The 16,497-nt window shown below is 36.6% G+C and overlaps 1 protein-coding gene across 1 annotated transcript; it reads left to right on the top strand.

Annotated features, from left to right (window-relative positions):
• The first annotated feature begins 302 nt into the window (after positions 1-302).
• aspa (aspartoacylase) lies at positions 303-13,843 on the top strand. Its single transcript, XM_016285897.1, has 6 exons — positions 303-973; positions 6,267-6,462; positions 6,991-7,084; positions 7,426-7,533; positions 13,173-13,282; positions 13,529-13,843. The coding sequence occupies exons 1-6, from the start codon at positions 732-734 to the stop codon at positions 13,724-13,726; spliced, it is 948 nt and encodes a 315-aa protein (XP_016141383.1). The 5' UTR covers positions 303-731; the 3' UTR covers positions 13,727-13,843.
• Positions 13,844-16,497: the final 2,654 nt, after the last annotated feature.

Genomic DNA, 16,497 nt, shown 5'->3' on the forward strand with positions numbered 1-16,497 from the left:
AATTATGTCATTATGCCAGTCAATGATAAACCAATCAGTAATCATTCACTAAAGCAATTCATTCAGAAAGTGTTTGCATAGCTCATGACATGCAAAGGTTGAAGTTCTGTTTTTGTATTGTATTGTTTTATTTAATTTTTTTCTGTTTTAAGTTTGTTGAACTGATGTGTAAAAGCTATATCACACTCATGAATTTCATCACTACTGATTACTTGCGGCTTACAACAGCATTACTTGTGTGATTTCACAGTCTTTCTTCGTAAGTCTTTTTTAATGATCGAAATCTCTTTATATAGAAATACTAATATTTTAAATCCCACTAACCTACTTTGATTTTGCAACAGGGTAAATAATAATGAGTTGGAGTAAATACTATTCTCCTATTCACTATATAGATCATTTTTTTCAGTTGACCCACTATGTTTAGTTTGCATAGGTGCATAGGCCACCTGCTCGCGTTTATTATTTATTTTCCGCGTGTAATCTCCTGTGACATGACCACGACTAATATCTAATCGCTCGATAAGCCACAGGGCGATTGTGAAACCCGACCCATGCGCGTTAAACGTAGGCTAGATGACCCACGGACGCGGTTATGCCCTGGACTTAGCCTTCAAATAAGCATTACACAACAGCAGTCACATCTCACCGGCGACTCGAGGAAACAGCAGTTGTGTGCAAACTTTGCGCTCTCGTCTTTCTAAGTCGCGCGCGCCTGTAACGCTGTCGCTATGAGTTCGCGAACTAATATTTCTTGTTTACAAGAAGCCAAACGAGTGGCTATTTTTGGAGGCACACATGGAAACGAGATGTCTGGCATAACGCTGGTAAATATGTGGATACAGAATTCAGCCGAGATAGAGAGAAACGGACTGGTGGTCAAGCCGTTCATAAGCAACCCTAGAGCAGTGGAGAAATGTACCAGGTACATCGACACGGATCTGAACAGAGCCTTCACGCCTGAGAACCTCAGGTAAATAACACCTTGCAAAACGCGTTGTTTTCTGTACAAGTCCGGCTCGTTTGTTTATGCCTTGAACTTTAAATGGAAACGCTTTCGTGAAAGAGAGCACTGTTGCAACACTTTCTCGCTCTTGTGTGTTGGAGGTTTATTATTGCGTTCTATATGTGGTGTTTATTGTTGTCATGCATCCGTCAGATCGACGTCGCTGTGTTGCGCCTCAATGTTTTACGTCTCGCGCCTTGTTTGAACGCTGCGTTCTGCTATCGCGTTGGGCTCAGTCTAGCTGGTTTAGAACGAAGGAACGTTTACATGACACAACATCACTGAATCGAGCGATAATATATCAGTGGAGCGAGCGGTCAGGAGTCAGGACTGCTGAGAAACGCGAGTGAAGCGTGATTTGGGTCTTGACAAGATCCTGCTATATTGCATTCTAGACAACACGCAACAATTGTTGATTTCTAGGATAACGGTTGTAAAACCGACTATTTGAGGACATTTTATTATTCATATACGTGTTTGTAGAATGCCAGTTTTATAAATGTGACATTACTGTCCGTATTGCACACATTAATACTTAAAATTCTTTCATTCTTGAGTCTGCAGAAGTCTACACATAATTGGTTGTTCAACAGCTCTGCTGATGGTACTCATGAAAGATTTATCGAACATGTTGGCCTTTTCTGACAACATGCCCCGTCTCAGTTAAATAGCTTGTTATTGGCTTTCTGGTCAATTTAACCAGTAAAACAAGGAATATGAAGACTGGAGTTTTAGTTTGGAGGACATAATTAGAACAGAACAGTAATAGAATACATGCAGAAAGTATTCTAGATCAAAACAGTTTTGAAACCAATGTATGATCACAGTCCAAGAGAAAATGCATACACTTCACTTTTTTTTCTTTTTTCTTTTTTTAAAGTCATCAAGTTAAAAAAACATGTCTATTGTATAAATGATTTTTTTTAATGCATTTTTTTTTTTTGGACCAGCTGGAAAGCCTAATGAAGTTCTCAGAGCTTTATTGTTCATATATGCATCTCTTTGCTTTTTTTTTTTATTCCTGCTGGTGGCAAAGTGTGTAATTTTGTCAATGTTGTGAAATAGGAATATTTCTGGAACATTTTCTCCAAGCAGTTTAGAGCAAGTTTCTAAATCTTATATACACACAGGTGCATCTCAATAAATTAGAATGTCGTGGAAAAGTTCATTTATTTCAGTAATTCAACTCAAATTGTGAAACTCGTGCATTAAATAAATTCAGTGCACACAGACTGAAGTAGTTTAAGTCTTTGGTTCTTTTAATTGTGATGATTTTGGCTCACATTTAACAAAAACCCACCAATTCACTATCTCAACAAATTAGAATACTTCAGAAGACCAATAAAAAAAACATTTTTAGTGAATTCACTCTACGCTTATTTTTCTTTTTAGGAGCGCTTGTGCTCCTAACTTAAAAAATTTAGGAGCACAGTCAAAAATTTAGGAGCACCAAAATTTGATAAAAAAAAATAGCCTTCCCATTACGAGGTGATATTTGTGATAAGTGATTTACAGTAGAATTTTGTTTTTACCTTTGTAATGGCATTTTTCGATCTTTATGAAAAGTATGTAATCTTTTGTCAAATTTAAAAAAAAAAATTGTATAAGCTTTTTAAAAATTCTAGATAAAACCATATAATAAGAACAAGTAGAATATTACGTTACTAATCAAATGAAATCAGTATTAAAATTAATTTGCACAGAGGTAGCACAGAAGAACACAAAAGTGGCTTGTAGGTTCTCACACACACGATGCGCAAAACTGTTCAAAAAAAATTTTGACAAGAAGTTAATAGCCAGTCAGCGAACGCAGATTTGAATTTATCTGCTGGAGATGTTTTTCTTTTTTTATATGCATAGTTTACAGGACAAACTGCGCATTTCACCCAAAATTGTTTGGTGTGATATGATTCCAAATTTAGGGGGGGCCAAAGGGGGGGCCAAGCTTGTTGGCAGGGGGGCACTGCCCCACCCCTAGAACCGCCGCTGGTCAGTAGCAAATACTTAAACTAATAACAAAACAGTAGCTGATTCAGAAGCGCCAGATTGTCATAGCAAAGTCAGAATTACCTCCTCTCCTAGGTTCACGAAACAGTCGTCCATAAAATGCATTGCTGTTCTGTTGTAAGTAATCTTAAAGATTCCTAAATGCATCTACTTTCGGAAGGCCAAATAAAGTGCTTTTGCTTTCGCCTAGAAACACAGCGTCTCCCTGACATGGCTGCTTCAACACTAACTGCGGTTACTGAAACCACGCCTTCTTTCTTTGCATGCACATTTGGGCTGCATTATGCTAATATTTCCACATAGTGAGGTAGATATGTGGGGGTGTGTTAGAACGAGCCGTTTTAGGGGGGCGTGGCAGAGTCTTAACTTTGATAAAGAATATCTCTTTGGTTTTGAGACTTTAGTCTTTGCAACTTCAGGGATCTTATCTATGCACAATCAGCTTGTAACACTCCAAAGAGAAAGGAAAACTTGAAATCGCATCATATGACCCCTTTAAAAATGAAACTAAATCCGCCAGCAGGTGGCGACGAGTCACTGATTTTATCACTGAGTCATTCATTCAATTGATTCATTCTAACAGCTGATTCATTCAGGAATGAAGCAAGTGACAGTATTTATGAATGGGTAATCATGAATCACTGACTCACTAGATTAGTTTAAAAATGCAGTTCATTCATAAACGAAACACCGCTGTGTTTGAATGGAGATGCACAGCGCCTGAGCTGTGACTTTGTTTCAAACTATTTTCGATGACGAAATAGAGCTAAATCAGACAATAGTGTTATAGTCAGACAATGTAAGTCACTTAATATTAACTTCTTGTCTATTTAACTGTTGTATTAAATCAGTATCGCATTTACAAACTCCCTTAAGAATCATTAAAAGCTGTCCCTCATCTTAGCTCATCGCGAGCTCACATTTATAATCAACGAAGCTCTCTACACTGCACAATTAATCTCTTATTTACACCCTGTCTACACTTTGCTTATGAAAGGATTCATGAGATATGTCTGTGATACATTACTCAACGCTGCAAAAACACACAGAAACCTTTGAAGCTTCCCTCAGCAATCACAAGTATGTTGATGATCTGGTCAGTCGCACTGGTGCTCCTAAATATGTTTTCATAGTCGCACGCAGTAGTTTTCAGTTGCAAATGCGACTGAAATGGTCGCACTGTAGAGCCCTGGAATTGTTGGCCTTCTGGAAAGTATGTTCATTTACTGTACATGTACTCAATACTTGGTAGGGGCTCCTTTTGCTTTAATTACTGCCTCAATTCGGCGTGGCATGGAGGTGATCAGTTTGTGGCACTGCTGAGGTGGTATGGAAGCCCAGGTTTCTTTGACAGTGGCCTTCAGCTCATCTGCATTTTTTGGTCTCTTGTTTCTCATTTTCCTCTTGACAATACCCCATAGATTCTCTATGGGGTTCAGGTCTGGTGAGTTTGCTGGCCAGTCAAGCACACCAACACCATGGTCATTTAACCAACTTTTGGTGCTTTTGGCAGTGTGGGCAGGTGCCAAATCCTGCTGGAAAATGAAATCAGCATCTTCAAAAAGCTGGTCAGCAGAAGGAAGCATGAAGTGCTCCAAAATTTCTTGGTAAACGGGTGCAGTGACGTTGGTTTTCAAAAAACACAATGGACCAACACCAGCAGATGACATTGAACCCCAAATCATCACAGACTGTGGAAACTTAACACTGGACTTCAAGCAACTTGTGCTATGAGCTTCTCCACCCTTCCTCCAGACTCTAGGACCTTGGTTTCCAAATGAAATACAAAACTTGCTCTCATCTGAAAAGAGGACTTTGGACCACTGGGCAACAGTCCAGTTCTTCTTCTCCTTAGCCCAGATAAGACGCCTCTGACGTTGTCTGGGGTTCAGGAGTGGCTGAACAAGAGGAATACGACAACTGTTGCCAAATTCCTTGACACGTCTGTGTGTGGTGGCTCTTGATGCCTTGACCCCAGCCTCAGTCCATTCCTTGTGAAGTTCACTCAAATTCTTGAATCGATTTTGCTTGACAATCCTCATAAGGCTGCGGTTCTCTCGGTTGGTTGTGCATCTTTTCCCTTCCACTCAACTTTCTGTTAACATGCTTGGATACAGCACTCTGTGAACAGCCAGCTTCTTTGGCAATGAATGTTTGTGGCTTACCCTCCTTGTGAAGGGTGTCAATGATCGTCTTCTGGACAACTGTCAGATCAGCAGTCTTCCCCATGATTGTGTAGCCTAGTGAACCAAACTGAGAGACCATTTTGAAGGCTCAGGAAACCTTTGCAGGTGTTTTGAGTTGATTAGCTGATTGGCATGTCACATTCATAAGGCTGCGGTTCTCTCGGTTGGTTGTGCGTCTTTTTCTTCCACACTTTTTCCTTCCACTCAACTTTCTGTTAACATGCTTGGATACAGCACTCTGTTAACAGCCAGCTTCTTTGGCAATTAATGTTTGTGGTTTACCCTCCTTGTGAAGGGTGTCAATGATTGTCTTCTGGACTACTGTCAGATCAGCAGTCTTCCCCATGATTGTGTAGTCTAGTGAACCAAACTGAGAGACCATTTTGAAGGCTCGGGAAACCTTTGCAGGTGTTTTAAGTTGATTAGCTGATTGGCATGTCACCATATTCTAATTTGTTGAGATAGTGAATTGGTGGGTTTTTGTTAAATGTGAGCCAAAATCATCACAATTAAAAGAACCAAAGACTTAAACTACTTCATTGTGAGCATTGAATTTATTTAATACACGAGTTTCAAAATTTGAGTTGAATTACTGAAATAAATGAACTTTTCCACGACATTCTAACTTATTGAGATGTACCTGTATATGTATATATTCTAAATCTAAACTAGAAATGTACTTTTTCAAAAAGAAAAAAGTAAATACGTTTTTATTTGTGTAATGGCTGATCTTTTTGTCATCCACTGCTCTGTTAAAAAAGTTAACGATACACCCGACCCTAACTGCTATTCAAGGGATTTTTAACACCAGTCCCATGCTATTTTCCTTTAGGACAAAGATTTCAAGGTCTTGGGTAGGTTTGAACTTCTAGGTGTCTTATATTTTGCTGGTGCATGTTTATTTAAGTCACAAATTGTGGAATTAAAACTACTTAAACATGCTTCAAAAAGTATTTTCTGTTTGTGTTTTGTATTGAATATAAATTATTGTATTAATTGACCATTTTGTTAGGTCTTGTTTATGATTGTTGTATTGTTAATATTTATAAGGATTTTTCCAAACACAGTGCTCCAGATGTTGAAGGTCTGCCATATGAAGTCCAGAGGGCCAAGGAAATTAATCGGATGTTTGGACCCAAAGGAAGCTCAGATGCATATGATGCCATCTTTGACCTTCACAACACCACCTCAAACATGGGCTCCACCCTCATCCTGGAAAGCTCAACAGACCTCTTCAACCTTCAGATGGTGCATTATATTAAAGTAAGAAGCTAGCTCCAATTATATTGTACAATGTTATTAAAATAGTTATTTACCTATACTACAGTTCAAAACGTAAGACTTTTTTCTTTTTCTTTTTTAAACACTTTCATTCAGCAAGGACATATTAAACTGGTCAAACGTGACAGTAAAGACATTTAAGATTTATTTCTATTCATCAAACAATGTTGACAGACAGTAATAGGAAATGTTTCTTGAGCACCAAATCAGCATATTATAATGCTTTCTGAAGGATAATGTGACACTAGAAGACTAAAGTAATGACTGCTGAAAATTCAGCATTGCATCACAGGAATAAATAACATGTATAAAATATTAAAATGCAAAACCGTTATTTTAAATTGCAATAATACATCACAATGTTACTGTTTTTACTGTATTGTTCATCAAATAGCTGCAGCCTTGGAGAGCATTAAAAAAAAATCTTACCAACAAAGATTTTGCTTAATGTCTTAAAATAAGTCAAAAAAAGCCATCTTTTCACAGACACCTGTGCTCTTCCCCCTACAGAAAGCTATGGTTCCCCACACCTGTTCAGTACTGTTAAACGAACACCCACAGCTGAAGTATTCAACCACACGCTCTGTGGCCAAACACCCTATTGGTGAGTACAAAATTTCTTGGATACGCAGGTCAAAGTTAATGTTAAATCAAGTTTAATATTACCCCTGAAAGTCAGCCGGCTGCAAAGAAGTGGAATAACCAGGGATAATATGAAAAGTTTAGTTATCATGAAAGCATCCAGAGCCTCTGCAGATAATTCTGTAGACCTCTAGAGCTCATTCTGTGTCATTTGATGAGACTCCTTTCTACATGAATTAATATTATAGTGGAAACTTAACACAGTACCAGCTGCACCTCATTTAACATGGTGCTTTACTGCTGTCTGTGATGAGAATAGACCTGTGCGAACCAGTGACAAATATTGATGTGCTTGTGTTGCAGGTCTTGAGGTGGGCCCTCAGCCACAGGGTGTTTTGAGGAGCAATGTATTCGAATCCATGAGGACGATACTGAAGCATGCGCTGGACTTCATCGAGCTCTTCAATAGTGGTGAGGTCACTGGAGGTTAAAGGGATAGTTCACCCAAAAATGGAAATTTTGTCATTAATTACCGTATTGGCCCGAATATAAGACGACCCCCCTTTTTCCAGATGTACCTTTTGGAAAAAAGCTTTTTAAAAACCAAATCTTGTTTTTTCTCAGTAAAACACATTTTGTCTTCAATTATTTTCATATTGCATATTTTTCTTATTTTAATTTTTGTTTTGAAAGTATGGTAAAAACTGGTAAAATGTACCAACAATCACATTTTTAAAAAATATACACTTTTTGATATACCATTAAAAAAACTAAACAGGTAGCCCATCTGAATTAGGACATTTAGGCTATCCATCTAATAGTAGCCTACCAAAATCTTATTAAGAGTAGAAGTTAAATCTTACTGTAGTCTTCAAATCTGGGTACTGTCTTACGTTTTAAAATCACAAAGGGAGTTTGGTCCCATCAGGCTAACGTGACAGTCACGACTCATGCAGCTGTAAGGTTTTCTTTTTCCTTTGTTTTTACTCGCGATCTTTACAACACGCATTACATTACGTATTTCATGGCACACTCGTTTTATGCGTATTTGGCGCCACCTATTGTTGTGGGTGTATTATTGACATGTCAAAGTCTAGACCTTGAATATAAGACGACCACGTTTTTTCAGATGTATTTCCAAGAAAAAAACATTGTCTTATATTCGGGTCAATACGGTACTCAACATCATGTTGATCCAAACCCGTAAGACCTCAGTTCATCTTCGGAACACAAATTAAGATATTTTTGATGGAATCTTGAGAGCTCTCTGAGCCTCCCATAGACAGCAAGGGTCCTTACACGATCAAGGTCCAGAAACGTAGCAAGGAGATGTGTAAAATAATCTATGTGACATCAGGGGTTCAACCGTAATTTTACGAAGCTACGAGAATACTTTTTGTGCGCAAAAGAAAAAAAAAAAGTCTTTATTCAACAATTCTTCTCCTCTGCATCACCCTGGTGCCGTTTTGGAGAGTATCCACTGAACGTAAATTGCGTATGCTGTTTTGTGTCAGCTGTACCATGCGGATATGTTGTTTTTGTTAAAATCAAAGCGTAAACGCGTGGCACAGCTGACACAAAACAGCATACGCAATTTACGTTCAGTGGATACTCTCCAAAATACCGCTAGGGTGATGCCGAGGAGACGAATTGTTGAATAAAGTCGTTTTTTTTTTTCTTTTGCACTCAAAAAGTAATCTCGTAGCTTCGTAAAATTACATTTGAACCCCTGATGTCACATAAATAATTTTACACATCTCCTTCCTACGTTTCTGAACCTTGATCGTGTAAGGACCCTTGCTGTCTATGGGAGGGTCAGAGAGCTCTCAGATTCCATCAAAAATATCTTAATTTGTGTTCCGAAGATGAACGGAGGTCTTACGGGTTTGGAACAACATGAGGGTGAGAAAATTAATGACAAAATCTTCATTTTTGGGTGAACTATCCCTTTAAGCAGAGATCAGCACGCTTAATGCATTGAACCTGGAATGTGTTTTAATAAAGGGATTTTAAAGTCAACTGAGGTGGCCACAGTGGGATTAGTTTCTATATTTCGTATACAGTAGGATTATTTTCTAATATAAACCTATAGTAATCATGTGTGATAGTATTGATAGTGACAGTATGGAAGCATAATGTTGTGTTTTTCAGATGTGTCACACAATTCAATGAGAAATAACGCTATTTGAATGATGATGTACTGTCAATAGGTGCTTCACATTTACGTAACTTTCTCTCCACTGTGGCCATCTGTTTCTCTGCCAGGATTGTGTGTGACATTTCAAGACAAACAGTTATACTATATATAAACACACTTAGAGACACACTCACTGCCCAAAAGTTTGGGGTCTGTAAGAAAATGCTTTTGAAAGAAGTCTCTTATGCTCACTGAGGCTGCATTTACTTGATAAACAATACAGCAAAATTATGGATATTAGCCTTTTTGTACCTCATAATTCTCAGAATTTCGAAAAAAGTAAAAAAAAAACTGAATTCTGACTTTATTCTTGCAACTCTGAGTTTACAAATCCAGCAGTGCTTTTTTTCTGCTGGGGAATAAAAAATAAATGTAAGTCCTAGTTTTTATCCCACAATTCTGACTTTTTATCTCACAATTGCATGATTATATCTCACAATTCAGACTTTTCTGCTTAGAATTACGAGTTTATATAGTTTGTATGTTACTATTCTGACTTCTTTTTGAGAGTTGCGTGAAAAAAAAAAAGAAAATTGTTAGGGATGCACCGATATGAAAATTTTGGCCGATACCGATAACCGATTATTCTTTATTTTTGAAAGCCGATAACCGATATGTTGGCCGATAAATCTATATCCAAATTGTTATATACTTTTTGAGAGCCTGATTACAAAAAAGGTCTCATCATTAAAAGCCACATCTGAGATAAGCAAGTACCTATTTTATTCTGTAGAGGAAACAGGCTTCCATGAAAACCAGCAATATTTTGAATATTACCATTTAAATAATTATTTAATATTTTGTATATATTAAAATGTAATTTTTGAAAGAGGTTTCTAATGCTCACAGAGGCTGCATTTATTTGATCAAAAATATAATAAAACAATAATATTGTGAATATTAAAATTTTAAAATAACTTATATTTCATACATGTTAAAAAAGTAATTTATTCCTGTGATGGTAAAGCTGAATTTTCAGCAGCCATTATTACCCTAGTCTTCAGTGTCAGATTCCTATATTTCCTATACAATAGGATTATTTTCTAATATAAACCAATAGTAAATGTGCAGTGACAGTATGGATCCATAATGTCTTCAGATATCACACAATTCACGTTTTGAGTAGTTTTCAATAATGCATTTGAATAATGTGTTTCTCATATCGTTTATAGATGCTTCATGTTTGCATAACTAACTTTCCCCTGTGGTCATGCGTTTCTCAGCCAGGCTAGTGTGTGGCATTTCAAGACAAACGGTTATGCTCTCAGGTCATTGAGTCAGCAAGCACTTATTTAAATATGACTGTCCGACCTCTGCATTTCAGACGGTTTTCTTCTTCAGGCATTTATCTTCCTATTTTTTTCCCTCTCAACTGTGGAAACATTTAAACAAGGTAGTCACGTGTACTTTCAGCCTGACATGGCTACACATTTCTCCATTCTTCACACTGAGCAGGAACATGTTGAGCTGGGCAAGCGTGGCTGGTTTCTCTTCTGGTTTTGCTGTTTTGTGACTTGAATACTTGTTTGCTAGTTGGTTAGTTTCCATGTCATTAGTAGCTTGCTGGGTTTTGTAGTGTCATGCTGTGTAGAGGGGCTGCATTGTTGTGGATGAATGTCTCATTGTGAGCGCTCAGACGTGCTTTCGTTTGCCAGTGTGGAACCATGTTTGGACCACATCAACATAACAAGCAAAACAAGAGATCTGACATAATGGAAACTATTAATTAGAGGACTCAGGGATTTGAATGACGCAAGAGGCATCTGTTATGAACACAAGCTAACAGCAAAGTGATCCAACTGTTTTAAGAAGACATTTAATATTACTCATATTACACTTTAAGGGATTTGTAACATAAACCTTGAGCAGGTTTTTTAATGCATATGTTCATCTTTTCATAACTTGTGTACATAGCTTGTCTCATATGCCCACAAAAGCAGTCAAAACAGTAAATTTGTGAACATTGCTATTTAAAATATTTCTATTTTAATATTAACATGCCAATCCTGTGATGGCAAAGCTGAATTTTCAGCAGCCATTAACAGGATCCTTTAGAAATCATTCACGATTTTTTTATTATGATCTATGTTGTGCAGCTTAATATTTTAAATTGTGATACATTTTTCCAGAAAGAAATAGTTTTTACATTATAAATGTCTGTCACTTTTGATTAATTTACATGTCCATGCTGAGTAAAAGTGTTTGTTTAAAAAACATACTGACCCCAAACTTTTGAATAGCATATTATAAAATAATATAATCAATGGCTTGTATCACTATAAAAATAAACTGCCACATGCCAGGGTTCATATTTTTGTCATTTTACCCTATGTTTGACAAAGTGAAACCACTATTCAAATGAAACAACATATCAAAGATAAACTCATCAAAGAGTAAATGTAAAGAAATAAATGCTTAGTATAACATGAGGAGCACTTCAGCACGTGTCTTCCTTGTAAGGGTGTTATGTGGCTGTGAAACAACATATTACTGTCATTTCAGACGTTCCAATTAACTTGAAATATGAGATATGTTGTTTTTTATGGATAGTGATAACGTGAAGGAAGATCATAATGGCAACACTGTACCGCAATGTGAGGAGTGCCAAACTCTTTTTAGCAAATTGGAAAGTGATATTTTTAGTGACTGTCCATGTCAGCACATGTCTGACATACTCACAATGCTGAACGTTTATCACATGAGGGCTAGAACATATTATTAAAATGTTTTTATTAACACGGTACAGGATGGAAAAATACTCCGGATTGCTAGACAAATGAACAGAGATAAGCAGGCAAATAGGTCTGCTTATTTACAAAAAGATTTTGCTTTTATAACATTTTTAGGCCAGCTTGATCCCACTCCCCGCTGAAGCAGCCAAAGCTGAAAAAATACAGCATGACCTAAGCATAATAAACATGTTTCTAGATTTAACTATGTAATGCATCTCTATGTAAGCCCAGTGGCTTAATATTTTAATTACTTTATTGTCTTATTAATACTTAGAAGAATTGGTTGCATAAAGAATTTTTTTTTAAATTTGCTGAAAATGTACTCATCCTCAGGCCATCCAAGATGTAGTCAAAGTCTGCTTTATTTTCAATTCTTCCACATGTACAGCACATGCATACAGAGAATTGAAATTGCGTTACTCTCAGACCCTTGGTGCATACAGATAACACTAACAGTAGAACATAAAAATACAGATAAATACAGATTAAATATATATAAAATACAACTATACAAATAAGGACATGTAAAAAAAATAGCTAAAGTAGCACAAGGCACATGGCAGATAGAGTGCAAACCAGTGAAATAAACAAACAGTAGATGAGTTTGTGGATTCAGTGGATCCTCTGCAGTGAATGGGTGCCGTCATAATGAGAGTCCAAACAGCTGATAATAACATCACAATAACCCACAAGTAATCCTGTCACTTCTGGCCAAAATGCGAGCAAAAACAGTTGTGTCACAAATGTGTCAATGGATTTTTATGTGAGGACAACAAGGAATGGACTTTTTCATTAGAGGAAGCATTATTATGGATTAATGACTCGCATTTTCCCCAGAAGCAATGAAAACACCTTAATGATGGATTTTTTTTTTATTTCAAACACAGAGCTTTTCACTTCACAGGTTGTTAATTGATGGACTGGAGTTTTGTGGATTACTTGTGGATCATTGTAATGTTTTTATCAGCTGTTTGGACTCTCATTCTGACGGCACCCATTCACTTCAGAGGATCCATTAGTGAGCAAGCGATATAATGCTACATTTCTCCAAATCTGTTCCGATGAATAAACAAATCTACATCTTGAATGACCTGAGGGTGCATAATTTTAAGGAAATTTTAATTTCTGGCTGAACTATTCCTTTAACAGACAATGTCAAATCTTTCCTTTTTTTCCCATAGGTGTAGAGTTTCCTCCATGTACAGTGGATGTTTTCAGAGTCCAGGAGAGAATGGACTACCCCAGAGACACCAATGGCAACATCACAGCTATGGTGCATCCTCATCTGCAGGTATTCTAAATGGACCATCGAGTAAATGCATAGAGAAGTGTGTTTCTTTTGAAAGGAAAGCATATACCCTCAAGCGACAAATAAAAGCATTGCTCTTTATGACAGGGATGCAGGGAGGGGGAAACACATGTAAGAAAATGTGTCCTATGACTCAAATGTTTGCTGTGCTTGTTTTGACTCCCAGGCTTCACTTATTCTCCACAGTAATGGTCCTGTTCCATTCCCTCTCTTTCTCTTTCTGTGTAGGACTGTGACTGGGAGCCTTTGAACCGGGGTGACCCTATGTTCCTAACGTTCGATGGGAGAACAGTCCTTTATGAAGGTGCCAACACAGTGTACCCCACGTTTATTAATGAGGCTGCATATTATGAAAAACAGCAGGCCTTCATGACCACTTGTAGAGAAATACTAGCTGCTTACGCTATTAGAAAAGCATGCAAGTAATGCTTTCTCTTAACAGTCACTATGACACTCACATGTTTGTCATGTACTGTACTTTATCTACATGTCAACTTGATTTTTCTAATTCTTGAATAAATATAATGGAGTTTTATGACCATTTAAAATATACTGTATGTATATATATATATGTATATGTATATGTATATATATATATGTAACACCACAGGACTATAAGGCCAAAAGTTTACTAAAATTGTCTCAGACAGTAACAAGTCACAATATCAGAAATATACACTTTATATAACAAATACTTTATATAATAACAAACATATCTATATATACCCCCTATATAACACTACAATTCAAATGTTTGTGGTCAATAAGATTGTTTTTAAAGTGTATATATATATATATATATATATATAATATTTCTGAAGGATCATGGGACACTGAAGACCAGAGTAAAATTTGGATTTGACATCACAGGAACAAATTACTATATATAATCACTAAATTATAAATTAATTGAAAATAATAAAAAAATTATTATATATATATATTACAATAGAAAACTGTTATTTTACATGCATTTCATTATATATATTTTACTGTATTTTTGCCCCAAACCTTTGAAACAGTTGTGTGTGTGTGTGTGTGTGTGTGACCACTTAAAAATGTGAAAAAGCTCATTTTAGTTTTTTATTTGTAATCTAAATCTAAAGATTAAAATTGATATTGCTTTTTAAAAATTTCTAACAGTTTGATTAATTCAAATAAGTTGTGTTTTGTACTGAGAATGATGATTGAAATCCATGGTATGTAATGAAGAATTTATATTCCTAGATTTTTTAAATACTACAGTATATAGGACTACCTCTATTGTATGCCTGCACAGTTCAGATCCTGATGAAATGCACAAGCTCAGGAACAGTCTTCACTGCCCTCTAGCCTCTGATTCAACACACTGTTGACTCAAATACTGACCTGAAACAGCCTTAAAACAACCACAAAATAACCTCTCAGCACTGTGCTTATACATCATGCATCATGGGAGATGAATCATCTGTCGAAACACACTGTATTTTGTGCTGTTTGTGATGCGAAAGTGTTGTAGTCTAAATCTTGGAGTTCCTGACTTCATCCTAATTTCAGTGGTGCAACCCAAATATTGCCTTAATTGAACAAATAGAAACACATTTTTGTCTGATAGAAATAGTTACAAGAGCTCTTACAGTAGGAACATGCAGTAATATACAATATGATTTGGTACACTATATGGTGGACTTTGTAGATTGATGGATAAGCTCAGAAGGCACTGAAAAGCTTTGGCAGAAGTGTGATTTTAGAGAAATATGTGTGCATTTTCCACTGTGATTTTGTTTTGTGATGTACTGTATATGGCTTGTGTAGATTGTTGAAAGGCCCATTATTGTGTGTTGCTTTTGAAATAGTGTGATGTTTTAAAATGTCATATCTATCTATGCAAGGAATAATACAGCGGGTAAAATAAGTATGGAACACATCACCATTTTTATAAATATAAATATAATTCTAAAGGTGCTGCTGACATGAAATTTTCACCAGGTGTCGGTAACAATCCAAGTAATCCATACATACAAAGAAAACAAAACAAACAAGTTCAGAAATTAAGTTATGTGTAATAAAATGAAATGACACAGGGAAAAAGTATTGAACACATGAAGAAAGGGAGGAGCAAAAAGGCATGATAAGCCAAGACACCAGCTGAAATCTATCAGTAATTAGAAAGCAATCTTGCCCCTTGTCAGTGGAAATTAATATCTTGGCAGCAGAATTTTTGCAAGAATGTCTCGGTACATTTTCCCATTCATCCTTCCTTCAATTTGCTGCCAAAGAGCTTTCTCAAGACCTTCGCAACCTTATTGTTGCAGAACATACTGATGGCGTTGGTTACAGAAGGGTTTCTATACTTCTGAATGTTCCAGTGAGCACTGTTGGGGCCATAATCCAGAAGTGGAAAGAACAACATTTCACCATAAACCGGCCACGACCAGGTGCTCCTCGCAAGATTTCTGACAGAGTAGTGAAAAGAATTATCAGAAGAGTTGTCCCAAGAGCCAAGGATCACTTGTGGAGAGCTTCAGAAGACCTGGAATTAGCATGTACTATTGTTTCGAAGAAAATAATAAGTACAATAAGTAATGCACTCAACCACCGTGGCCTGTATGCACGCTCACCACGCAAGGCTCTATTGCTGAAGAAAAAGCATGTTGAAGCTTGTTTAAAGTTTGCTGCACAACATTTAGACAAGCCTGTGAAATACTGGGAGAATATAGTCTGGTCAGATGAGACCAAAATTGCAGTCTTTGGATGTTATAACACACACCATGTTTGGAGGTCAAATGGCACTGCACATCACCCCAAAACATCATGGTGTAGCACTGGCAAAATTCATATAATTGAAGGAAGGATGAATGGAAACATGTACCGAGACATTCTTCATAAAAATCTGATGGAACCTTCAAGATTTGAAGATTCTGTGGAAGAATGGGCCAAAATCACACCTGAGCAATGCATACGACTAGTTTCTCCATACAGGAGGCTTCTTGAAGCTGTCATTACCAACAAAGGCTTTTGTACAAAGTATTAAATAAAATTCAGTAAGCGTGTTCAATACTTTTTCCCTGGGTCATTTTACTTTATTTCACAGAACTTAATTTCTGAACTTGTTTGTTTTGTTTTCTTGTATGTATTACTTGGGTTGTTACCGACATCTGGTGAAAATTTCATGTCAACAGCACCTTTAGAAATATATTTACTGAGAAAAATGGTGA

Source organism: Sinocyclocheilus grahami, unplaced genomic scaffold (genome assembly GCF_001515645.1).
Source record: "Sinocyclocheilus grahami isolate Dianchi unplaced genomic scaffold, SAMN03320097.WGS_v1.1 scaffold203.1, whole genome shotgun sequence".
In the NCBI taxonomy this organism is placed as follows: domain Eukaryota; kingdom Metazoa; phylum Chordata; class Actinopteri; order Cypriniformes; family Cyprinidae; genus Sinocyclocheilus; species Sinocyclocheilus grahami.